The sequence below is a fragment of the Nelumbo lutea genome, chromosome 1 (assembly GCF_056320005.1).
Source record: "Nelumbo lutea isolate HS-2025 chromosome 1, American lotus-T2T, whole genome shotgun sequence".
Lineage (NCBI taxonomy): Eukaryota > Viridiplantae > Streptophyta > Magnoliopsida > Proteales > Nelumbonaceae > Nelumbo > Nelumbo lutea.
Window position 1 is genome coordinate 11,338,230 of NC_142684.1, and position 25,149 is coordinate 11,363,378.

The 25,149-nt window shown below is 39.2% G+C and overlaps 1 protein-coding gene and 2 pseudogenes across 4 annotated transcripts; all 3 read right to left on the bottom strand.

The window, feature by feature from the left end:
* Positions 1–2,874: 2,874 nt before the first annotated feature.
* On the bottom strand, positions 2,875–4,307 carry LOC148873521 (chaperone protein ClpC1, chloroplastic pseudogene; annotated as a pseudogene).
* LOC148873522 (chaperone protein ClpC2, chloroplastic-like) lies at positions 4,253–13,748 on the bottom strand (annotated as a pseudogene). Its single transcript, XR_016112776.1, has 4 exons — positions 13,668–13,748; positions 5,338–5,521; positions 4,797–5,003; positions 4,253–4,643 (listed from the first exon to the last, which is right to left on the bottom strand). The product of XR_016112776.1 is annotated as a chaperone protein ClpC2, chloroplastic-like (transcript).
* A 4,922-nt stretch (positions 13,749–18,670) lies between these two features.
* Positions 18,671–24,800, bottom strand: MRL7-L (Thioredoxin superfamily protein). 3 transcript variants are annotated; one of them, XM_088947902.1, is made up of 8 exons: positions 24,624–24,779; positions 23,913–24,133; positions 23,722–23,781; positions 22,968–23,164; positions 22,123–22,643; positions 19,607–19,688; positions 19,405–19,516; positions 18,671–19,318 (listed from the first exon to the last, which is right to left on the bottom strand). In XM_088947902.1, exons 4-8 carry the CDS (start codon positions 23,160–23,162, stop codon positions 19,188–19,190), a joined length of 1,041 nt encoding a protein of 346 aa, XP_088804028.1. In that variant the 5' UTR covers positions 23,163–23,164; positions 23,722–23,781; positions 23,913–24,133; positions 24,624–24,779; the 3' UTR covers positions 18,671–19,187. The 3 variants fall into 3 exon arrangements, with proteins under 3 accessions (XP_088804028.1, XP_088804549.1, XP_088805266.1); XM_088948423.1 differs by lacking the exon at positions 23,913–24,133 and having other exon boundaries at positions 24,624–24,800; XM_088949140.1 differs by lacking the exons at positions 23,913–24,133; positions 24,624–24,779 and having other exon boundaries at positions 22,123–22,640; positions 23,722–23,897.
* Between the last annotated feature and the right edge of the window lie 349 nt (positions 24,801–25,149).

Below are 25,149 nucleotides of genomic sequence, written 5' to 3' on the forward strand. Positions count from 1 at the left end.
AATAGAATGCTAATGGCGGGGTTAAAGTGTTGGAATCCAAAAGTTCAAGGAAGTCTTTGTTGCAAAACAAAGTTTGAGGGCTAAGTGTCACTATACCCTAAGTACAAGGTAGCTAGCTACCATTTACCAAAGAAAGAAAAGAGTGGGATGGTAGGTGGGAGTCCACACCTCCGCCCCACATTTACAGCTTAGCATGGATTGGGAACATCTCCAGAAGTTATCATTGAGAGATATTTCCAATACACGGTTGAGATGTGCTTGTTTACAAATCTTCCGAACTGTTTTAGCTTCTTGCATGATAATTTTTGTACCCCACTCCAAAGAGCTGGTTTTGTTTCAGTTGTTTATGTTATGTTTATATTCCAGAAGTACTTAAATTACTATTACTGATTAAGTTTTTCTCATTTAATTTTTATACTAGTCATCCGTCACATACAGATGTCATACATGCTCTTCGAACAGTTAGAAACATTGTCAAAGGAGATGATAAATGCTCAGACTCAGGTATCTACCTTGTTTATGTACCTTACACACTGGTTTTGAAAATAAACTATCATGTTTCTTTTTTTTTTTTATACTTGTATCTAGAATGCTTTGTAGCCCACTCCTACATCTCAAATTTTATTAGCAGATGTAGATGTTTATGGCTGTCCAGTTGCCATGTCAATTTCCATCCATTCAGCCAGTTCAAATTCTAGATATTTGTATCCCCCCTTCTCTCTCTAAATTTGGTGGTTCAAGTCATTTCTCTTAGCACCTGGGAATGTCTTTTCCCTTGTAATTCCTTCTAAGGTTTACAAAGCCCTGGACGTTATAGTCATGAATGTAGGTCTAACAGAACACTTTGGGGCCTAAAGATACATCGCAGAGTTAGTAATTGGGGGAACTTGATCTTTATAAATTAGGCTTCTAAACAGATTCCTCACCCTTCTGGCAGGTTATCAAGAATTTCACATATGGAGTTTAAAAATAAAATTTCGTATATGGACTTTAAATATTTAAATATATTTGTAAGAATTACCCTATTGGCTATGTATAGTCAATGGATCAATGCCTTTGTAAAAATATATATTTTTTCTCACACCTCTGCCAATCGATTGAATTCTATGCAATCTGCGAAGGTTGAGATAACATTTTCAGAGGAACGAATTATCACCCTAAAAAGTTAGAGAAAGAGCTTCTAAAAGTCGACAGAAATAGGAAGGAGAGATCAAGCCAGGCATGTACCGTAAGATGATCTGTATTCCTTTTTAAGAATTTTCTTTTCCATCCTTAGCATTGAATTATCTAAATTGGAGAAAATTTGAATTTCGGTCCTACAGCGTTGATCTCAGTCCCTTTCCCATCCCCCAATTTGTAGGGCAACCCAAAGGCACCCGTGGTTTATCCAGTGAGTGACGAATATGTCTGCTGGGAAAGAGAAGAAGATAGCCCGTCGAAATAGAAGTGAATGAGATTACTTTTGATATTATCTTCATTTCATGATGAAAAGTTGAATAGATTCTGTAAATCATGGAAATCCCTTTGTGGCTGCTGTCCCAACAACCCGATCATCTCTGAAGATAGGAATCTGTGCTGTATTGTGCCCCGAATACCTCTTTTTCAGCGATCAACAAGGACAGTCAACATCCCGGGCTTATTGCCGGAATAAGGATAAGGTGTGATATCAAAAAGGGTTTGCAGGTTCAACATAGTTGAGGCGATTAAAACCTAAGTAATGGAATGGAGTTAGAACGGTTGCCAGATCCATTTGCATGGTTGTTAGGGGTACACTGTCCGTGTCGATAAGGAATATGGAGGTTCCTCAAATTCTAATTCACAAACAGGTCATGGTAGCTACGATTGGGAAAACTCTATTAAACTGGAGCATGAAACCCTTTTTCTCGGTATATCAGGAATTTGCCACTAGTGAGTTTTCTTAAGCGACCAAATAATCTTTTATATATGTGAAAAGTAGAATTGGCCCCACATATTTCTCTTGTGTCGTCCGTCCGAACCTGTTTTGTATTCATAAAACAGTCTGTAGATAAGTAAATTTCAGCTTAAAGCGCAAATCATTTTCAAGGTAGTATAGGGTTTTAAAATGTTACAAAATATCCCATGAAGTTAATTAATGGCGGGGTTAAAGTGTTGGAATCCAAAAGTTCAAGGGGTCTCTCTGTTGCAAAATGAAGTTTGAGGGCTAAGTACAAGGTAGGTAGCTGGCTACGATTTAACAAAGAAGGAAAAGAATGGGATGGTAGGTGGGAGTTCACACCTCCGCTCCACATGTACAGCTTAGCATGGACTGGGAACATCTCCAGAAGTTGTAATTGGGAGATATTTGCAATAAACGATTGAGGAGTGCCGTGAGGCGCCTGTTGGGTTCGCTCATGTGAATTTGGTATGTAGAGAGAGGATTTGCTAACAGTAAAAAGCATGCTAACATGGGAACAAGCAATCAAACTTTGCATTGGTATTTCGGGAACATCTCCCCATGAATCACAAAATACAAGTATGGAGATGTTCTTAATGTACATGACTGGTATGAGTTGAGTAATCATGGGCCACGCCAGGCTGGGCTTAGCACCTACAATAAAGCCCAAGTTTGGACCTTGAGACAAAAATCCAAGTCAGGGTTGATTCAGACTAGACTTTAGGGCTGTGGCATCTAATAATAAAAATTAAAAAACTAAATAATATCTTTTGTTCACTAACAGATCCAGAGAAATTCTAATAATCAGAATAGTAGAGCAGAAATACAATGGAATAGTGTGCCTATATGAATCTGCACACCTTTACCTGATGATTACCCTAAAAGTAATACTATTCGATCCATATGCCCCCTCCCTTTCCCTACAACATCCTTTTCATACTCTTCTAGAGCAGGCCCTGTGTACAGCTCAACCCGGTAAACATCCCTCTTGCAAGAGTTTGTAATTGTGTGGGGTTAATCTCCCGACCCAATTTAAATAAGGTAGCCAAGTTGTGGGCTAGGGCTCTTTCTTTCCTAATCTGGTTTCTATATTTCAATAGGGAATTATTAGCCAAGGTGTTAATTAACATTCATAGAAGGTCTTATTAACAGAATTGCAGGATTATTTGAGTAGATCTGTGAACATATCAGAAATAATAATCTTGCCTTCTGTATCAACCGTCACAACCTTTGTATCTCCCTCTTTGATCTCTTTTCGAAGCATCTTATTGGCCAATTCATCCTCTACATGCTTTGTTATTACCCTCCTCAATGATCTTGCACCGTAGCTGGGTTCATACCCTGCTTCAACCACCATATCCTTCAATTCATCTGTCACTTGGAGTTTGATATTCTTCACCTTGAACCTCTCAAGGACATCCTTTATAAAATTTTCAGCAATTTTCCTCGTTTCAAGTTTGGTCAGTTGCTTGAACATAATCACTTCTTCCCATCTGTTCAGAAATTCTGGTCGGAAATTTTTTTTAAGTTCCTCTGCCACCATTTTCTCCACTTCGTTGGACCCATTTTGGAAACCATCATTTCCAATCATGTTACTACCAATGTTTGATGTTGCTATTATGATTGTATTCTTAAAATCCACAGTTCGACCTTTCCCATCTGTGAGCCTTCCATCCTCCAAAATTTGAAGTAAGATATGGAAGACATCTGGGTGAACCTTCTCATTCTCATCAAAGAGGACAATTGTGTGAGGACGGTTGTGAACAGCTTCAGTTAGTTGACCACTCTCATCATGGCCAATGTATCCAGGAGGCGACCCAATAAGTTTGGATACCATGTGTCTTTCCATATATTCACTCATGTCCAACCTGATCATGTGTTTTTTAGAACCAAAGTATTCATCGGCCAATACATTGGCCAATTCTGTTTTTCCTACTCCTGTTGGGCCAGTGAATAAGAAGCTATAGATTGGTGGGCCAGGGTCCCGAATGCCAAGCCTTGCACGCTGAATTGCACAACAAATTGCTTTAATAGCCTTATCCTGACCTATGATATGCTGATGAAGTGTCTCTTCCATCTTCAACAGACGCTTTGACTCTTCAGTAGAGAGCTTCTCCAGTGGGATTCCAGTGCAAGAAGAAACAATGTGTTCTATGTCCCCATTTGTTACTTTCTTTAATGGAAACAAAGTTGATACTCGTGATTCATCTTGAGACTGAAGGAGCTGAGCTTGAGAACCCGCTTCATCTATTATGTCTATAGCCTTATCGGGGAGAAAGCGGTCACTAAAGAGAAGAAGCAAACCAAAAACTTCCACAAGTAATCACAACAATAATGTTTGATCTGGAAAATACTAGAATCTTTTCTTGTACAAATCTAAGAATTGAGACATCTTCAATTCTTTCTTACACTACTAGTCTATGTTAGAAATTGAGGAAAATCTAATTGAATCAACACAGCTGGGGATCAAAATTACTCTAATACTGCTAAATTTGTTGGAGGTTATGAACCTGATATGAAAATTTGACAATTGAACTGCAGCTACTAGTGCCTCGTATGTGTATTGAACATTGTGGTGCTTCTCATATTCATGAGTTTGGCCTTGCAGTATATCTATGGTCTCGTTGACCGATGGTTCAAGAACTTGTACAAGCTGGAAGCACCTTGCAAGAGCGGGGTCTTTTTCAATGTGCTTCCTGTATTCGTATAGAGTTGTTGCCCCAATGCACTACATTGAGGTCATGTATATTAGAAAGAGCGTTTTAGAATTAAAGTAAATGAATAGATATGCACAAAGAAGAATACTTGAAGCTAGAACATTACAATGCCATGGTAGATGTAACTTGTAAGAGACTATCAACTGTTAATATCACTACATTACCTTGAATTCACCTCTGGCAAGAGCAGGTTTCAAGATGTTTCCAGCATCAAGTGCACCTAACCCATTTAGTGTATGGATTTCGTCGATGAAGAGTATTATATTGCCATCTCCTTTCCTGACTTCATCCATCACACTAGTAATTCTTTGCTCTAATTCTCCACGGTTTTCTGCACCCCCGAGTAGGCGGGCTGTGTTCAAGGATATAACCTGAATTGCTCTAGTATTAATTAATATCAAAGACAAGTAGACAACACAAAATACACACACGCACACTATTTCAGATTTATTAAGTGGCGAAGCATTTTGAAGATATATTAATTGGCCATCTGCTAAGCATTTTTTAAGGCCTTTTTCTGAAGGCCTGCTATCTGCGAAACGTATACTCTATTTTATTGTTGGAAAGCATTTTAATTAATTTATCCTTCTATTCAGTTTCTATAGTACTTTTCCTTTGTTCTGTAAACCAGAGAATCCAGCTGAGAAGCCTGAGTCCAGTAGTCAATTCATTGTTTAAGTAGGAAATTTGCTGTCAGTAACAAACCTTCTTTCCTTTAAGGCTTGATGGAACATTGGCACTGACAATGAGTTGGGCGAGAGCCTCAGCGATTAGTTTTGCCAACTCCAGACTCCCCGACAAGGCAAGGATTGTTTTTTGTGCGCTTGCATAGAATTTGAATGACCCTCTGTATCTCACGTCCCCTTCCTATCACTGGATCCAGCTTACCCTTCACCAAGAATACATAAAGTCAGTTCAAAAATACATCCATTTCTAAAAATTGACTAGCTTACGTGTTTACCGCTGTGTGGGCTATGGCCTAGGGGTTATTGCTTCAAGGTATGCAATGGCAGTTGAGTTGGGTGGTCGGATTCGGATTGGGTTTGCAATTGTTAGACCCTAACCTTAAATGTTCGGGTTAGGGTTGACTCATGGGTCAATTCGGGTTATCATTAAAAATAAGTGAAATTTTAAAAGATAAAAAAAAATACATGAAAATGTCAAAATTAAATGAATTAACCTTAAATTTTCAAACATAAAATAAAAAACTTGAACTTTTAACAATTCAGAGAGTAACTAGTTCTAATTAGACCCGGCAATCAGGTCAGCGGGTTGACCCATGACCTAACCCAACCTAATTTTCTGGGTCAAGTTGGGTCATTCTCAACTTTAGGTAGTTAGATATTAAACCCTATCCCTGTTCTTCAGATTTGGCTGGGTCGGATTCACGGGTTGGGTGAGCTTTTTGTCAGTTCCATATGCAAATAAATGGTGGCCCCTAATGTACCATGTGCTATAAAATGATAAAATAAGGAGAGGAACTGTAGGGAATAATGGTTTGAAGAGTATTATACCTCCTGGGCCAAATTTGTAAGGTCTTCACCATACTTGAGAATTTTCTGCATTTTCGGATTGTGCCTTCTTCCGGCCTTCACCATATTTGAACATTCGCTGACAGCCCACCAATTTCCTGTGTATTTGTGGACATAGGTAGCACATGTGATGCATGATACGAAATGGACAGATTTGGGAGGTAAAATTACCATGTAGTAGCACTAGTAGGGATTAATCACTTAATCTACTCATGATTTATTGATGTCATTGTTAACAACAGAATTCCTAACCCGAGTTTAGTACTATAGTTGATGCCTTGATGGACGGGATTAGTTTGTGTATAGGGACTGTGCAACTGTAGCCCAACTCTAGATCACCTTGGGAAAAGCAGAGCTATGGTCTAGAATCTCTGCAAAGGAATATCATGTGCCATGTAGAAGAACAAGGCATGAGGGCATTTCTTTTTTTTTTTTTTTTTTTAATTTTAACTAGGTAATGACCACCCCATACTAAGTTAGGGACAATTATATTCATGCCTATTATTTTGCTTGAGGCTAATCTGATTTGATTTTTAATTTAGGAAGTCAAATCAAGTTTAATTTGTTTTTTTTTTTTAATTTAGGAGGTCAAGTCAAGTTGAGTTTGTAATCGATGACTTGTTTCATCAGAAAGAATGAGGTAGTATCATTCTCACATCATTTGGATTAAATACTTTTCATTAGGTAATAGAATAAATCGAAATTATGAAAACCAAAGTTTTCAATAGAAAACTGAACTCAAACCAAAATAATGAAAAACTGAAATTTTTGGTTAAAACCAAATTCATTAATATATTAATATATATTAGCATATTAAGAAATATATATACATAATTTGGTTAATTTGATTTTTTTAATTACCCGAACTTGCAAGCTTAAAAACCAAAATAACCAAATCAATAAACTGAAACGGAAATTTTTGGTTTTAATCAACAATGCTTACCCCTATTTTTAGATAGTTATATGGGAAAACCTATTATGATGCAAAAAAGATATGGTATGGAAAGAGTTTTGACCAATCAAAATTCATCCATGAATTTTGATAAATAATACCTTATTCCTATCACGTTTGTGATTCCAGTTGTTGTTTTCGGGATATCATATTTTTTCCATATCATAGTTGAACCTATGGCAAAAAAAAAATGCAAAATCATCACTCTATCCATCATACATTAAATAATGGATGAACAAAATGTCACTATAATATACCCTAAATATGAAGGAGCAATTAAAGTAACAAACTGTATGAGCGTGAAAGCAGATCAGTGTTAGGTATTTCTACATAGAAGTCTTGATCAACACAAGGTTCAAAATTTTATCATATCGGCTTATATGTATTGCATCTGTGGGTCTTGATACAGAAATATCAAATATACGTGTTTTAGGGTTTTGACCTATTTCATGGAGTAGGCAAACCTAAAACTTACCCCTGACCTATTTTTGAAAAAAAAAAAAAACTAAAGAGAAAAGGGTGATTACAAGGTTTAAGGTACCGATACACCCTTGCACCATATCAAGGTGTATCAAAATTTTTAACTTTAAATCAACATTTAGATCTTTGTAATTGTGAGATAACCAAATTTAGAATTTACATCTCCACCCCCATAACACCCCACAGTACATTTCTGCCATGTATTGAAAACATCTCTTGACGATAACATCATTGGGACTGATACTATCATCGGGAGATGTTTCCAATACATGGTGGGGATGTGTTGTGGGGCATTATGGGGCGGCTCCTTATGGGCGGAGATAAGATCTCCCAAATTTAATGTTTCAATTTTGGCATTAACAATAGACAACAAAGTCGATGTACTTGATTGCTTGATTGTGATTTTGAATTACTGATCAACAAAATTAAATTGATTAGTATTACTTAAGTACCCTACAAATAAAGGGTCCATAATATTAGAGAATATTAGAGAGGGAGAGATGAGATTTAAGATCATTTTTGTCATTTATAAATTATGTTGTGAAACTAGAGGAAAATGTGACGTAAAAGAACTATATGATTCATAAAACCTTTTGAGAAGGGCTTCCTTGACTGACATATCTAACTACCTTGGAATCTTCCTATGGAAGAAAATTACTCTGTGAGCTACAAGGGGTACGTTCTCCCTCCAACTTATAATATTCATAAAACATTTTCAACATCCATTCAAAATAAACTAATAAACTATTTCTTTGGTATCTTTTAAATCAAGAAATCAAAAAATCGGAGGATTATAATTAGTTGGGAAAAATTCAAACACACTAAGCTTTTTAGTTCAGTCACCTTCAACTGTTATCAAACAGCCCTAAAATGTCTGAATTGGCGGCCACAGGAGTCCTCCATGTGGCTGAAATAGGTGGTACTATCTGACTGCTTTTTAGAGAGTTTCAATGGAACCCACCCTTCTGCAAATACTTGTTACTTAGGTTTTTTCGCTACCAGCAATTATTTTCTTCAAGAAACGTATATAGATTTTATGATAAGAATTTTCTTTTTTCTTTTTTTTTACTAATGGGAGCAATATTTAGAATGACTTGCACATTGAGCTTCCTCAAATGTGTGGCCCGTGTTAACCTAATAACCTGAAAGTCAGCTTTCCTATATATCTCTCAATGTTGTACGTGTTTACGTATGTCCAAATATCCTTGATATCTTGACGATCATCCTAAGTGAAATCCATTGAGTGGTGGGTCCTTATCATGTCAATCTGTAGCACAGATGGCAAGTTATGGGGTCCCATACTTAGTTATGGGCCCATAAATTGTTGGGTTCAAGCTTGGACTGGATCAAGGTATTTGAGGTAAAGATGCCAACGGATAGGGTTCAATACGACTTGGGCTCAACCTGAGTCTGATCCAACTTGACCATACCCTTTCTGGGGCCCCTGGTCCGCTGTCCTTCAAATATGTCTTACTCAACAGAAAAGGTTCAATACGATTTGGGCTAACCCAAGGCCCAAACAGCGTTTATTATTCTTAGCAGAGTTTTAGACCTAGGCACCTAGTGACTTAATTCAGGTTAGATCTTTTTTTATTTTTATTAGAGATATTATCTAAAATTCATCCTCATCTTTTTACATTTCTCGTGAACTCATCATAACTTTTCAAAACATTCATTAAGCCTCCAGTCATTGAGTTTTATTGTCTAAAACTCACCTTCCCTTAAGATTTCCGTTAAATGACAGTTTGTCACCATTAATAAAAGTTGTTTATATAAGCAATTAAGTATTTTACATAATTAAATTATGTCTAAAATGGTCAGTCAATCTTATAAAATATTTTTATCAACCTTATTAAATGTGCCAGGCCTAAGCCAAGGTTGAAGTATTAGGACCAAGCCTGATTCTAAAATTTGTAAGCTTAGTTTGGGCCCGGGTTCAAGTTGGGGGTAATTTTGTCATAAAAATATTTAATAAGCTTGATTGACCATTTTAAAGTAATTTGGCTATGTAAAATAGTTAAATGCTTATATGAACACTTTTATTAATAGTCACTAAGAGATAAGAGAAGGTGAGTTTTAGATAAAAAAAGTCAATGACCGGAGGACTCTACGGATGTTTTGAAAAATCATGGTGAATTTTAAATAATATCCTTTTTTAATATTATTTTTCAAACTTCAAGGGACTACACAACAGGTGTAGCCCATTCCCATCCCCTTAGGCGGTTAGGCCTAAAGGCATACGCACCCAACACTGGCGTGGCGGGATCCAATCTTAATTCTCTGGTACGATAAGCCAGAGTTACTATCATCTAACCCACCCACCATCAATTCATGGATCTGTTCTAATTAAAACATGCCGTGAGGAGCAGATCCGGATAATAGGAAACTTTTGTCTCTTAATAAAGTTGTGTGTCTCAATAGCAATCAAGCGGTTATAGTCAAGGACAAATTCTCTGACCGTGAATGAAAAACACACTGACTTGATGCAGTGAAGGACACAGGATCCATAAGCGAATCGAGATCTGCTCCACACCACGTGCACCTCACAGCCCAATCCCATCTTGTATTGGGAACATCTCAAAAACACAAATAACACAGGAGATGTTCCTAATACTAATACACGGTGGAATGGGGCTGTGAAGAGTATATCCGACTCTACCTAACCAGTCTGCAGCCCCATAATTTGCCAACTGTTCAAGATCAGGAAGATCTAGGGCGACCATCCAATGGACTCCACTTCGGATTCCAAATGTGTGGTTTCGAAGTCAACATTTGGTGTCTCGAAGTTGAACTGCTGAGTTTGTAAACAACAAATACCAACAGTTTAACATCTGGTACAGTACGTTTTCAAAAGACAGTTGAGTTGAAAAGAAGCCATGACCAACTTTCTTTCCCTGCAATCTCAGCGGCACATGGTTCGTGATGATGTGCATTTGGGCGGCTCTCGGCTGGCAGGTGATTCGAATGCCTAGTTGAATAATGAATAATCCCTACTTAGAATGTGGTTTGGATGCATAACTGAATGGTTCCTATTTGGAAGGTGGCTTGGACGTCTAGCTGAATGGTGACGAGCTGGAGAGGTGGTTCTGATGCCTAACTGAATGGTGACAAGCTAGAAAGGTGGCTCTAATATCTAGCTGAGTGGTGACGAACTAGAGAGGTGGCTCTGGTGCGACCTGCAAGAACACGGTGTCAGAGTGCTCGAATTGCTTTACCCGAGGTGCACACTCCGATGCTTAAGTTAGCGAATCAGAGACTTTAAAATAGCTAAATGTGAGAGAGCTGGAGAGCTGCGAGAACTAAATTGCGCCTCTCCCCCCTAGGGTTGGAGGTAAGGCCTTTATATAGACAAGAGACTTTAAAATAGCTAAATGTGAGAGAGCTGGAGAGCTGCGAGAACTAAATTGCGCCTCTCCCCCCTAGGGTTGGAGGTAAGGCCTTTATATAGACATTGTTTGGCGTGAGCATCACGCAACACGTCTGAGATCTCCGGGAGGACGTGCCTAACTGCTCTGAAATCCTCGGAGGTAGTCATGCACGTAGACCAATCTTTGCACCTTACTCGGTTTCTCCAAAACATTCGGTGTGAGAGCTGACTTCCAAGAGACCCGAGAGTGATGGGATGCATGCAGAAATCGACGGCAAGCACGTCTCGTCAGTCGCTAGGTCGGCAACAAGGGCAAGTCGTTAGGTCGGCGCTAGAGGCAGGTCGCCAAGTCAGCGCTAGAGGCAGGTCGCTAGGTTGGCACTAGAGGCAGGTCGCCAGGTTGGCACCAGAGGTAGATCAGCAACAATGCTAGGTCGCTAGCTGGGACTCCATCATTTTGGCTAAGGCAAGTTGTTGCCTAGGTAGTTTTGGGTGTCACCTAGTTGTTCTGAGATGCCATGTGTCATGATGTTAATGGAGGGCCAAATCTGCCCTCACCAATTGCCCCCCACTCCCGAGCTAAGATCAGCTCAGCGAAGGGAGTAGATTTGTGCTTCGTTGTAGGTCTTTAGGCCTGTTATCAACATATTTTGAGGTCGGGTTAGGGGTCCTTGATGCTGAAGGCAGTTTGGCTTCCCCTTGTGATATGTGCATCGATGTTGGAATTTAAATAGCGGGATGCCACGGCTGCGTTGTATCAGTCCTTTAAGGTGCTATTCATCTACCCCTACAATAAGCCACAATGAGCTTAACTTGCGGGGGCAGCTTTACAAACTACAAGTTGCCAGCTCACACGGGAACCTTGAAAGGCTCAACCCACAAGGGCGATTGTAGTCTGTTGACCTCCGACTCATACGGGAGCCACAAAGGACTCGACCTGTAGGGGAGACCTCACGAACAGGGCTGACAAGGCTTGTCCAGGCTGATTACGTGTGTCGCCAGGTCGACAGAAGCAGGTCTCCAGTTCGGAGGCAAGTCTCTAGGTTGTCAGGTCGTCAGAATTTTGACAGTCTAGTTTTGCTCTCAGCACCTCAACCTACAGACACCTCGTCACCTCGGCAGGACTGACCTACGAGGGTGGCTCCATAACCTGTTGGCCATCAACTCCCACGTAAAGCATGGAGGGCTCCATCTACGGTGCGACTTCACAGTTTGTTGGCTATCAACTCCCATGGAAAACCACGGAGGGCTCAACTTGTGAGGTGGCCTCACAGTTAGGGAGATTCTGTCAAGGCAAGGCTGCGAGAACTCGTCTAGGCTAATCATTTTGCTTCTGCCCCCTAGGGGGTTCTTTCGATCAAGCGCTATTGTTGTTGCTTGAAAATGTTATTATTACTTGAGGCTCAGAGAATTGGATGAGAAAATAGCCTTTTGTAGCGTTTCCCACAGACGACACCAATTGATGATGCGCATTTCGGCAGTTCCCGGCTGGTAGGTGACTCGGATGCCTAGCTGAATAATCCCTACCTGGAATGTGGCTTGGATGTCTGGCTGAATGGTTCCTACCTGGAATGTGGCTTGGATGCCTAGTTGAATGGTGACGAGCTGAAGAGGTGTCTCTGACGCCTAACTGAATGGTGACGAGCTGGAGAGGTGGCTCTAATGTCTAACTGAGTGGTGACAAGCTGGAGAGGTGGCTTTGATATCTAGTTGAGTGGTGACGAGCTGGAGAGGTGGCTCTGATGTGACCTGCAAGGACACAATGTCAGACTGCCCGGATTTCATTACCCGGGGTGGACACTCCGATGCTTAAGTTAGCGAATTAGAGATTTTAAGATAGCTAAATGTGAGAGAGTTGGAGAGCTACGAGAACTAAATTGCAACTCTCCCCCCGGGGTTGGAGGTAAGACCTTTATATAGGCATTGTTTGGCGTGAGCATCACACAACACATCCGGGATCTTTGCTAGGACGTGTCTAACTACTCCGAAGTCCTTGGAGGTAGTCGTGCACGTAGGCCAATCTTTGCGCCTTACTCGGTTTCTCCCAAAACATTCGATGTGAGAGCTGACTTCCGAGAGACCCGGGAGTGATGGGATGCATGCAGAAATCAACGGTGAGCACGTCTCGTAGGTCACCAGGTCGGCAACAGGGGCATGTCACTAAGTCGATGCTAGAGGCAGGTCGCCAGGTCAACAACAGGGGTAGGTCGCCAGGTCGGCACTAGAGGCAGGTTGCCAAGTCGGCACTAGAGGCAGGTCGCCAAGTCGGCACCAGAGGCAGGTCGGCGAGAGTGACAGGTCGCTAGCTGGGACTCCATCATTTTGACTAAGGCAAATTGACGCCTAGGTGGTTCTGGGTGTCACTCAACTGTTCTGAGATGCCACGTGTCATGATGTTAGTGGAGGGCCAAATCTGCTCTCATCATTTGGCCTTGACACATACAATGCTTTGGGCGAGACTTTCCATAATGACAGTTTTCCCAACATCAGGATCAACAAGGAATGGATTAGTCTTCCTTCGTTTGCACAGAATTTGTTTAACCTGCTCAATCTCTTGCTCCCGTCCTATGACTGGATCCAGCTTGCCCTTGACGGCAACAAAAAACTGATAATCAGATAAGATGGGCAGAGAATATAATACAAATGGAGGCCTAAGGAAGTGACTATGACTATAGTGAGTGAAACTGTGAAATTAAAGTGATACCTCCTCAGCCAGCTTGGTGAGGTCCTCACCATACAGGAGAAGCGTGTCCATTTTAATGTTCTGTTCTTGGAGCCTCTCCATTCGTCCTGTGTAAATCGCTTACCACAGAGATTCTTCTTGTAAAAATCTGATCTGAGTTACGGTTGCACGGTTCTCTACAACGTGTAGCATCTCTATATACAAGCCATAGATGAGTTACTGTATTCAATGCGACCCATTGGATATTTCACCGTTTACATCTCCAGTCTCCACCCATTACTATTCCCCAACTCGTTTCATCTATCTCTCTCTCTCACAGTCACATAAACACCATATCACTCCGTTCAGCCTCCTGATGTAAAGTGCATGGAGACACAGAGAGACACACATGCACGCAGAAAAGGAAATCATTAGTCATTGGGAGTCGAATATCTTAAATACTCTCTCTCTCTCTAGCCTTCGGAGTTGTGTATACACAGAAAAACTCATTCAAAGTCACAAAGACGACGTAGAGAAAGAAATCATTAGTCATTCAACAGTTCTCGAAGAGTCAAATTAAATGGGCCGACTGACGACTGTGGGAGTAAATTAATACTAATACAATTAACTAGCAATCTCTCTCTCTCAAACTTCTAAGTGTTGGTCCTTCGGCTTCCAACAATCTCGTATGTCTTATGTACAGAAGAACAAAGGCCAATTGAAGCTCTATAAAGAAAAAAACATATGCAGTTCATAAGAGTTTCCATTAAAAGAATTCAAGGTTTGCGTTCGCACTTAAAACATTACCTAAAAAATCTCTAATACATATCCGAATAACAACAGACCGATCGAGGGCTATAGTTTTGGGCTTGACTGATCCAACCCGAATTTTTGCATTGCGCGCCTGGGGTTTGATTTTCAGTCGGAATGGCCTGGGCCTAAAATCTAAGGTTTTTTTCATTTTTGAGCTGGGCGCAGGTTAGCGACTAGGTAAGGGTGTCAATAGACTGGTTTTGGATTGGATCCCGTCCAGTGCAAAATCAATTTAGACGGATTGGATGGACCAACAAGACATATTGGATTAGACCAATTTGGTCCAAAATATCTATTAGATTAGATTTGATCTGTCTGTAACAAGTTTATATTAGATTGGGTTGGATTAAGCCAATATCTGATCCATTAATATAAGATAAGAATATATGTGTCAATAGACCGGGTTTGGATTGAAACCAATTTACATGAAAATAAATTTGAACAAATTAGACAGTGCAAACATTGAAATGGACCAGTACAAATTAATCCAAAACATTCATTGGATTGAATTGAACCCAACCCATTTATAATAGACTCAGATCAGACTGGATCAGATTGGACCAAATCTAATCCAATTGACACCCGTAAGACTGATAACCCGAGCCTAACCTTCAGCTCAGCTCAAACCTGGCATACATCATCCGACGACGACGGTATCAATACTTGAAAACTTAGTCCAACATTGTATTTCTGTAATGTATTTGTACTTTATGATTATTTTAACCTTAAATTTAATTTTATATATATATATATATGGCAGCCTCTAAGAAATGGTTGTGTCAAAAATGTAAATGGAGTATTCATGAGGTCAAAGAGACATTTTCAGTCAAAGGCTTTTTGTTAATGTTCAGACATTGGAACTGGACATAGAACTAAAAATCAGAGAGGTTCAACGGAGGTATGAGTCACGTAAATATTTTATATGATATTTAACAAATAATAACATGTTTGGATATGATGGGATAGGTGTGTATTAAAGAAATATATATAAAAAACAATACATATAAATAACAAGTCAATTAGAATTTTTAAAATTTTCATCCATTTAGTATATGTTTGGTATAGTTTCTGTTTATTAAATAAATGTATGTATTTAATTTATTTTCAAAATCAAGAAAAAGTACTTGATAAACAGTTTATTGACAACTAGATGCCACTAGGTATCATTTGGTGCCACATCAGCAGAATAGTGAATAAACGCTTAACCATTTGGTGGAAGCGTTAAAATTAAATTCCCCCAATGGTTGGCGTACACATAAATCATGACCAACTTTTATCAACACCGATGGTGATGACATAGCACCATTTATCAAATAAATGGAGGCTATACTAAACACCGCCTCAGTGACTCAGGCAGTTTTGTAAAGTCAGGACGGCCAATTTTTTATTAGTTCCAGTTTTTAGGGTATGATTAAACTAGCCAAGGGCCCAGGTCATGATTCAACTAGTCCTGTTTTCTAAACAGTACTTTTTGTTATAAGATGGTCTCGAACCACCAATGCTATAAACTGACTGGTCAATCGCTTTTGGCCGATTGTTTAAGAGGGCCCAAGTCACGATTGAAATAGTCTAATTTTTTTTAAACACTGCTTTTTGTTACAGGATGGTCTAGAAACACCAATGCTAACATTTGAGAGGACTTTGATTGATCTACATTGAATTTGAAGAAGCTAACAAAGCTAGTTTCACTTCAAAATTGATTTATGAGCTCAATTGATAGCACATTGGGGCTTTCTAGGTTTTTCACCAAATCTAGGCTTACCATGTAAAGCCCCCCTTGCAAAGCCAGAAGCCACTATGTGAAAGCCCTCTCTCAAATGGGTAATGAGACTCCAACTGAGCATGAAGTGAGAGTATAAAGTTGGTGCTGAACAAGTTTTGATGGCTAGGGATGGCAATCTCCATCCTATTTGGTGGGTATCCATTTCTTTTCTTTTTTTTAGGCTCAGTTTGGAAAGAGTACAAATGCAAATATATACAGTATAAATACATACAAAATAATCCAAAATATAAGGTTTTGCACGACATATTTGCATTTGTACTCCTTCCAAACAAAGCCTTAATGTTTGAAAAATGGATTTTGAGGCAAAAACAAGTTTTGGGATTTTACAACCTGTACAATACCATAATCATAGTTAGTCAAGACATATAGTTAATTTTGGGAGACACTAAAACACCCAGGCAACCACCTAGGTGATAAGAACTCTATAACTTTAATAACTAACTTTTTAACTAGTGCCCTAGTTATATATATCATTTAGCATGTATATGAATTGAAAAAAAAAAGAGAGAGATTCTCTTTATTAAAAATATTACATTTTCTTTAAAAATGTGACAATCAAGGAGGATAGGGTCAGGGAGAGTTTTTCCATTTTCATGTGTAGGAAGAGAGAGAGAGAGAGAGAGAGAGAGAGAGAGAGAGAGAGAGAGAGAGAGAGAGAGAGAGAGAGCGCGAGCGAGAGAGAGAGAGATTATTTGAGTCTTTTGACTGATTTAAGTTTTTGAGCACTTACTGAAAAACCGGTTGAATTATAAAAACCCAACTGATTTTCAACGACTTTGCTAGGTTTTGATCGCTTCTACCAGTTTTTCGGAAACTTGGGATCCAAGGTTTTAAAAAACCTAAATGATCTCCAGTTCCAAAGTCCAACAGTCCACCTGCCTGGTCTAGTCTAGGTCTTAGAAGATTGGTGGAGAGAATTTGGACTCTGAAAATCGAATCCATTATGGGTTTTGGAAAAAATACAGGTTGGAAGGTTTGGAGAGAGGGGGATGCTATTGCTGTAGAATTTACAAAACCAGCATCGTTGCCATCACTATATGATGGCTGATTCCTGAGATCTGAGCTTCATTTTGAGAGAGACTTTAAAGATTTTCCGCTCAATCAATTGCAAGTTTATCTTTTGCTACTGCAAGGGAGACCTGCAATTAGAGGCAGTCGAGCTCGAACTTCCAAACTTTTGACTCGAGTTCAAGTCTCTATTTCGAATTGAGCTCGAGCTCGAACCTGATAAGTTATGATCGAGCCGAGCTCGAATAGCTAGATATTCGGTTCGGCTCGAATCCATCCCTATTTATTGCCATGGAACAATAATCTCCTTCTATAATATTGTCAGCAAATAATGATATTAAAAAATAAATTAATAATAAAATATTAGCTATTCGAGCTAATATTGTCACCTATAAATATTTATATTAAATATTATAATAAAATATTAAAATTATTTATAAGTAAAAGAATAAATTAATAATCAAATTGGATTAATACATTTTTTGGTTTATTTCAAGTCGGGTTGGGTCGACAAAGGCTAGACATTGAAACCCTAACCCTAAATATTCATGTTAGGATTGACCCATGGGTCAACATGTCAATAGTTCAATTGTCAACATAAATTCATATATGGATTTAACACCTGAGTCAATACTAATTAAAAAAAGAAAACACATGACCTAAGTAACTCACGAGTGACCCAACTCAAATCCTCTTGACTTAGATTATGTCATCTTTTAGTTCGGGTCATTAAATAGGAGACCCTAACCTACTATTTTTCAAGTTAGGCCAAGTTCATGGGTTGGACACTTAGATTAACTTTTTGTCGGTTCTATCGACGAAGCAAAATCGTTTGGATAAAAAGCACATTAACTAGGACATGTGCCAAACACATATCATATGTTTACTCATTGCGATTACCTAACGTGCCTACCACATCCGAATCCTCCTATGCTTTACCTTGAAAATATATGGCATGGATGCCCTCAAAAGTAATTACCAATATAATCATATGATAAATTTTCTTTAGTTTTTTTAATGGTTGCATGAAACTAAAACAATTTGAAGAAGCAAACTTTTGACATGCTTCTTCTCTCTCCAAAGGCGTTTTTTTTTTCACTTTTTATTTTGTTTATTTTATGGTGAAACATTACCTTTGTGCTTGTTAATTAATAAGCTAAGGTTGTGTTTGGGTAAGCTTCAGGTTTGTGCTTTTAAAGTTCAGAAGCAGAAAACTAGCTTCATGCTTTGGAACTCAAAAATGCATTGGCTTCATATTGTTATGTATTTGAAAGCAACTCCTACCAAACACTAGAAACATTTTTAAGCTCAATTTCGCTTCACACAGCCTAAAGCTCAAAAACGAATGATTATCCAAACGAAGCCGAAATACCTCTTTTGTTTTATTAGAAATAGAAAAACGATAATTTTTCTTTCTAAACTAAAAAGTAAGACGCATATCTAAACAAAATAAACACTTTTTCTTTCTTTTCTTTTCTTTCAAGAAAGTCATGAACATATTGGCTTCATTCACCCATTGTTCGGCGTGCATTAATAAACATAAACATCATTGTTGTTCCTTCGATATTTTATAAAACAAAATCACTATGAACAAATCTAAATCAGCTCTCATATTTTACATATATTGCTTATGAGCAATAATAAGTTAGGTGAAGAGAAGCAACCGTCTTTCTGCTGGATCTAGCAAGGAACGCCCCGAGTGCGTAAGGGAGGGAAACCAGTAACTGGATACAAATTCAAACCTACCGCTATCACTGCTATACTTGCAAGTTGCAACGGACCTCTTCCTGTTTGAACTGGAACTGCATAACTTGTTATGGATACTTGGCATATCCTGTATAACTTAATTCAACTCCAGCTTATATCCAGGAAAGGAATATTCCCTCTCTTCCCCTGTTACTAAAACTTATTAAGAACCGTCTATCTTCATACAGAATGGTGCTTCGATTCATAATTGTTCATTGTGGTTTGTTGTCTATGGAGGGGATCAATTCATGGCTATCTCCAACATTACTCAAGCACGGTGGCTTGGCTGCTCCATAGTAAAAGAATCCCATTATTTTTGATAGCTCATCTGCTGTCCGAACACCTGAACAACCACAATGGTAATTTGCAACCATAATCCAATCGAGAAGTTGAACAACAATGAGACTCATTTATTTGATAAACAAATACCTTTCTCACGGTATAAAATCTTTCCAGCTTTAGTAAAGATAATCTCAGGGTAAACTGAGACTTTCAGGGCAGAGACCAAATCAACCTCGACAACAGCATCAATTGCAACACACTGTTTAATAGAGCACCAAAATGTCAAGAAATGGCAATGGACATATAGGAATTTAGGAACCATAGAAATGATAAAATTCATTTTACATACTCTTGGTGAAGGCAGCCTGCAATTCCAAAAGATGTTCACTGCTTTCTCCAATTCATCCCACGCCCTTTCATTCTCCTTTGGTCTAAAGAAATTTATCAGAAATTTTAATACAAATATATGGTTGTTTATGATGCCTATTAACTTTTAATCTAGTTCCAGTTTAAGCAACAAGAAGATTTGAGAACCCAGGTCTTAGAAGACATATTCCCTACACACTTCAAATGCTGAACTTAACTGGTTATTCAACATCTAGGCAAGACTGAATTAGACTCTGCTTTTATTCCACCAGAAGGTCTAGCATGAAGCTATAGCAGTTAAAGAGTGACACACTGGGTGAGAACAATGGAGGACTTCATAGAGTTTTTGGTAGATGGCACTTTAAGAGCTTTGTGATGTGGTGGCAAATTCCTCAACTGTGAAGGACACAAGTACAGTAGCATGGAAACCTCCTCCACACAACAGGTTAAAGCTGGGTTTTGATGGTAGCTCATTGGGTAATCCTGGACCCTCAGGAGTGGGAGGTGTTTTCAGAAATGAAAAAGACGAGATTGTGGCAATGTACTCAGGGCCAATTGGTCATGGACACTCACTAAAAGCTGAAATTATGTCATTCTTGCAAGGGATTGAGGAAACCAAAACAACTTGGACTGAAGCAGGTGGAGGTGGAAAAGGACTCAAAATTAGTCATTTAACGGATGAATTGCAACAGTTCTGGATCTTGGATATACAGACAAACTCTAAGGGAAATTAGCAACCTAGCAAAAGAAGTGGAAGCGATGTTCAAATGGGTAGAATGAACAGAAAATAATCTGGCCAATGATCTAGGGAGCTGGAATACTGTCCAGCATAGATTTGTAACATCAAATTTTCTGGCTGGAGTAATTTGTAAGATCAATTTTTTTTACTAATTTGTAACTCAACAGTGATGGGAGCTGGAATACCGTTCAGCTTAGATTTGTAGCATCAAATTTTCTAATTTGATCAAACAATGAAATCTTTGTTGCTGATCTAGAAAAAAAGATGAACATAGCAGGGGGAAAGAAGAGGATTTCCATCATGGGCCCTTAAAGCCCACCAATCTTTGAGTTCTAACTTAAAAAGTTTTAGAGGGTATCCTAAAGGGGTCAACCCTCAGGGTGTATAAACAACAAGAGGGAAAGAAGAGGATTTCCTTCTCTTGTCAAGCACTTCGGATGGGGGTTAGTGATTAGATGTTCTCCAGCAGCCGATGCTTAAGTTCAACAGGGAGACTGAAGATCAAGAAGCCCCTAGCCTGGGCGGTAGAGGGAGCAACCTTTAGTATTGCTGGTCAACGATGGTACACCTGTCTTTCTCAATGCGGGCATCTAGCTCATTGTGCCAGAGGAGTGAAAACTATCAGCTAATGATGAATGAAGCCAGGTCTATTAGGAGATGGCTGTTTCAAGTGAGAAGCTTCTATCCTTACCTAGCAGAAAGTATAGAATAAGACCTCATAGGGAGATGAAAGTTTCAAATGGCTTAGTATGGAGTTAAGAGTCAAAAGATAATAAGGAACCACAGATTGACAAGGTCCACAATGTGGGAAAGGTAATTCCAATAGATCAGGTGATTGATCATAAATATGAGGGTGATCATTTATCAAAATATCAATAAATATGAAGGTGATCAAGGCACATGGGTTTTCTCTTTTTGGGTGGTATAGGGGACAGTAAACACCATGTTCAGGAGGTTGGAAGAAGGAGACATGGTGGGTTTAGTAGTTCAGAAGTGGGTCACAGATCCAAGAAGAATGATGATGGTGCTAGTGGTTTTGGGGACTGGGGAGGTGATTTTCTCCACCCATGTTTTTTTTATCAATACCTGCCTATCTTTTAAGTAGATCAAATGACAGTCATTTAATAAGTTACTGGAATACAGGTATATCAATGATATAAACATTTATTTAGGAAACTCTATTGTGGAGGAAAAAAAATGGCAAATAATGGATTAGGTCAAAGGGAGATGTTATATGTAGCTTTAGAAAAAATGACAATGTATAAATCTAGAAACTTAGTGAGAACTCACTCCCTTCTCTGTTCAAAATTTGTAGGGATTAGGGAAGAGAAGAGAAGCACCATATGAGGATTGAAGATGAGGAAATTGACAAAAAGGCACATCCTATAACAAGAATATGGCACCTCTGCATGTTTAGCCAGGGCAATCCAATACAAGAGACACTTTTAGAGATGATATGAGCAACCTGGTTAAACAGAAGTTACAGAACAGACTGGCAAAACAGGATTCATGTAGACGACCCTTATGGTTGGGATAAGGCTTGGATGATGATGATGAGCAACCAGATTAGTAAGAAGATGAGACTGTCTCACTGTCAAGGACAAATTTATACATCAAAGTAAGGTAGACTTGACCTATAAATATTGGCCTTAGAAAAGGAATCAGACCCTGGAGAATTGACTTCAGAATCCATCAAATAAAAATTCATTTGTAGATATGGATATCAAAAGAAAAGTGAAACACAATATGGAAATCCTGACCTTTTATACCGGTTATGCACAAGAACAATCAGAGGACTGATGTCCTTGAACACAGCCTCTTCCCACTCCTTAGTGGTAATGTCTTTGATTGGACGGATGTAATTGTCATCTTGCCACACTAACTCTTTGTCACTGTCATAGTTCTCATCATCATCCTTTCTGACATTCTTGATTGTGATCTTATTGAAGAACTGACCCAAGTTAAATCCCCAGCCATCTGTATCTTCAGGCCAGTCAGGATCTTCTTCCTCCACCACAAGGGGGTAATCAGCCAGAAGCTTCTCCATCTTTTTCCTCCTCTCAATTGGGTCTTCTTCCTCCTCAACATGTGGGTTCATGTCAATCACCTCTCTGATCTTCCTTCTCCATTCCTTCCTCTCTTCCTCATCCATTAGTTCCGGACCATCTTCCTCATCCTCATCACTACTACCTGCTTCTTTCTCATTCTTTCCATCACTAAATCCGACCTCCTGAACTGCTTTAGAAGCCTTCAGCTTTGATCTTTTTCTAAAGTCGCCCTTCTTCTCAAACATTATCCAAAATCAACAAAAGAAATTTATCAAATATATTAAAAAATCAAAGAACAATAAGAAATAGTATAAAAAAATATTATATTTCTCTATCGGCTCTATCTGTTTCATAGTAAAGGGGTGTTTTTTTTCTCAATCTGTAAAAGCTCATTTAATATTTTGATCCTTTTACAGGGAAGCAAATACAGCCTTTATGGGAAAGTAGGTTAGTGTATCATATATTAGATGGCAAAACTGTGTGCTCTGGTTCCAGGTCTGTGTGATGAACAACCACGGACTCCAACGAAAATGTAAAAAGAGTAACACATAACATACCATCGGAAGAGTATGGAGAAACTTTTCTGAGGTGAGACCAAAGCACTCCACTCTCAATGAACAAACATTGAAGCTTTTCTGTTTTTCTTGGGAGACTGGAAGAAGACCAGAAGATGCTGAATAAGCTTTGAAAATGCTGTCCTCTCTTACAGTAAACAGAAAGCACTGAAATCCCATTAAATTTTGCAGGGCCATTACTGGAAAATGAAATCAATTGTGGATTATTAGCGTTACAACTATCACTTCAGAGCAAACTTCAAAGAGAACACTCAAGGAAATAAATAACCGTAACGACATAAGAGAACAATATTTCTCCATATCTACCAAGTGAAAAAAATGTATAACATTAAAAGATAAAGAATTCTCCAAGATTCTGTCTACCAACGCTGAGAACTCCGTCGATTGAAGTATCAATATCAAAACATAGAAAATAAAAAAGGAAGCATATCCAAGTCCGTCCTGAGTAGACATTTTCTTTTTCTTAAACAATTCCGGGTTAATACTTGATAGATATTACAGAGAGATGGGCACCATCTGAACCGAATGAAAAGGGTTTTCAGAACATACATCAGTGAATTTCCGTCAAAGAGGTCAAGAAATTAAGCGGAAGTGTCCCTATTGTAACAGGAAATAGGAAATTGAGAGAATGGAATTTCTACATAAATGATTTTCATCGCATGGTTAGAAGCATTCAATAGAAACCGACATGAGTAACAGTAGAATTCACAGAACAAATTAAAAGAAATTACTCGACCTGAAATTCCAGTTGAGAAATCTTCGTTCTTCTTCTTCTTCCGTTGTCTTTAAACCTTAGCTAAACCCCAGAGAGAGAAAGAGAGAGTGAATGAGAGTAGTACTACGGTCATTATTTCTCTATTTGTGGATTGGATAAAGCTAGCACCAGTCGAGTAAAAATATCCGTCTGAATGCGGATCGGATCCTTACCTGACCGCCTGAGATTAATAGGAATGGCAACGGGGCGGGTATGGGGCGGGGCACCCCTTCCCATCCCCGCCCCGTCCCCGGTATCGAGGTAAAAATTCAACCCCCCTCCCGGCCCCGTCGAAAATCGGAATGGAGAATCCCCGACATATCCCCGCCCCGATGACCGTATTAGTGTCCGAAAGCACATAATTGTTAGATACAAAGAATGGCCGAATGGAGACCTGATTAAATAAAGCATTGATACAGACTTTAATTTAATTTGTGAACAAGCACATTATGCTGAAAAACACGGAAACTTAATTAAACAATCCATTAATTCGACTTCAATTTGTGAACAAGATACAGACTGCACGCTTAATGACTTGAGTGAGAAACCTGATTTTGAAACAGGCCGTTTGGACTTTGGGTAGTGAATACAAGGAATGGCCGAACTCGGTGGACGAATGGAGAAACTTGTGAACAATCTCTCTACCTTCTCAGTTCTCACTATTACAAACACTGTAAAAAGGTAGAAATCAAGAAACAGAGGGAGAAACTGGGCGGACAAACGGAGAGACCGAGAAAGGAAGAATGATAGTATGTAAAACTGTAACTGGTCAGTGGTCACTGCTATCTGCTGCTACAGTGGCTGCGACGCTCGACGGTCGGCGGACGAACGGAGAGAGGAAAAAGGAAGAGTGGATCAGTGAATCAGTGAACGAGAGGAAGAACCTGGCAATCGGCGGTTCCTCTGTACTACGGCGGCGGCGACGGCACCCGACGATCAACGGCTAAGTCTGTGAATACCGAAAGAATTGAAGTCTCGAAGAGTGAATCAGTGAAGTCTGTGAAGAGAGAAACAAAACCCAGGCAGCAAGGCAAAACATCAAAAGACTCAAAACCTAACCTATTACATATTACTCAATACCTTTTTGATTTTTTGTAATTCATAACCGGGTCGGGGCGGGTTCGGGGATTTATATGCAGACCCCATCCCCGCTCCCGATTCGAGGCAAAAGAAAAATTCTCAAACCCGATTCGTATACATTTTGTGATCGGGGAAAATCCGCCCCGTTCGGGACGGATCGGATTAGGGACCCGATTTTCTGAATAAAATTATCATCCCTAAAGATTAAGAAGATGCAGTCGCAGGTACATTCTGAGATCTGTTCATGGACCAGGTCGGGACGAGTTGGACGGGGTTTTTGCCTCTTTATAAAACAAAAATTTACCACCTCAAGCTCGAGCCTGGTCCGTC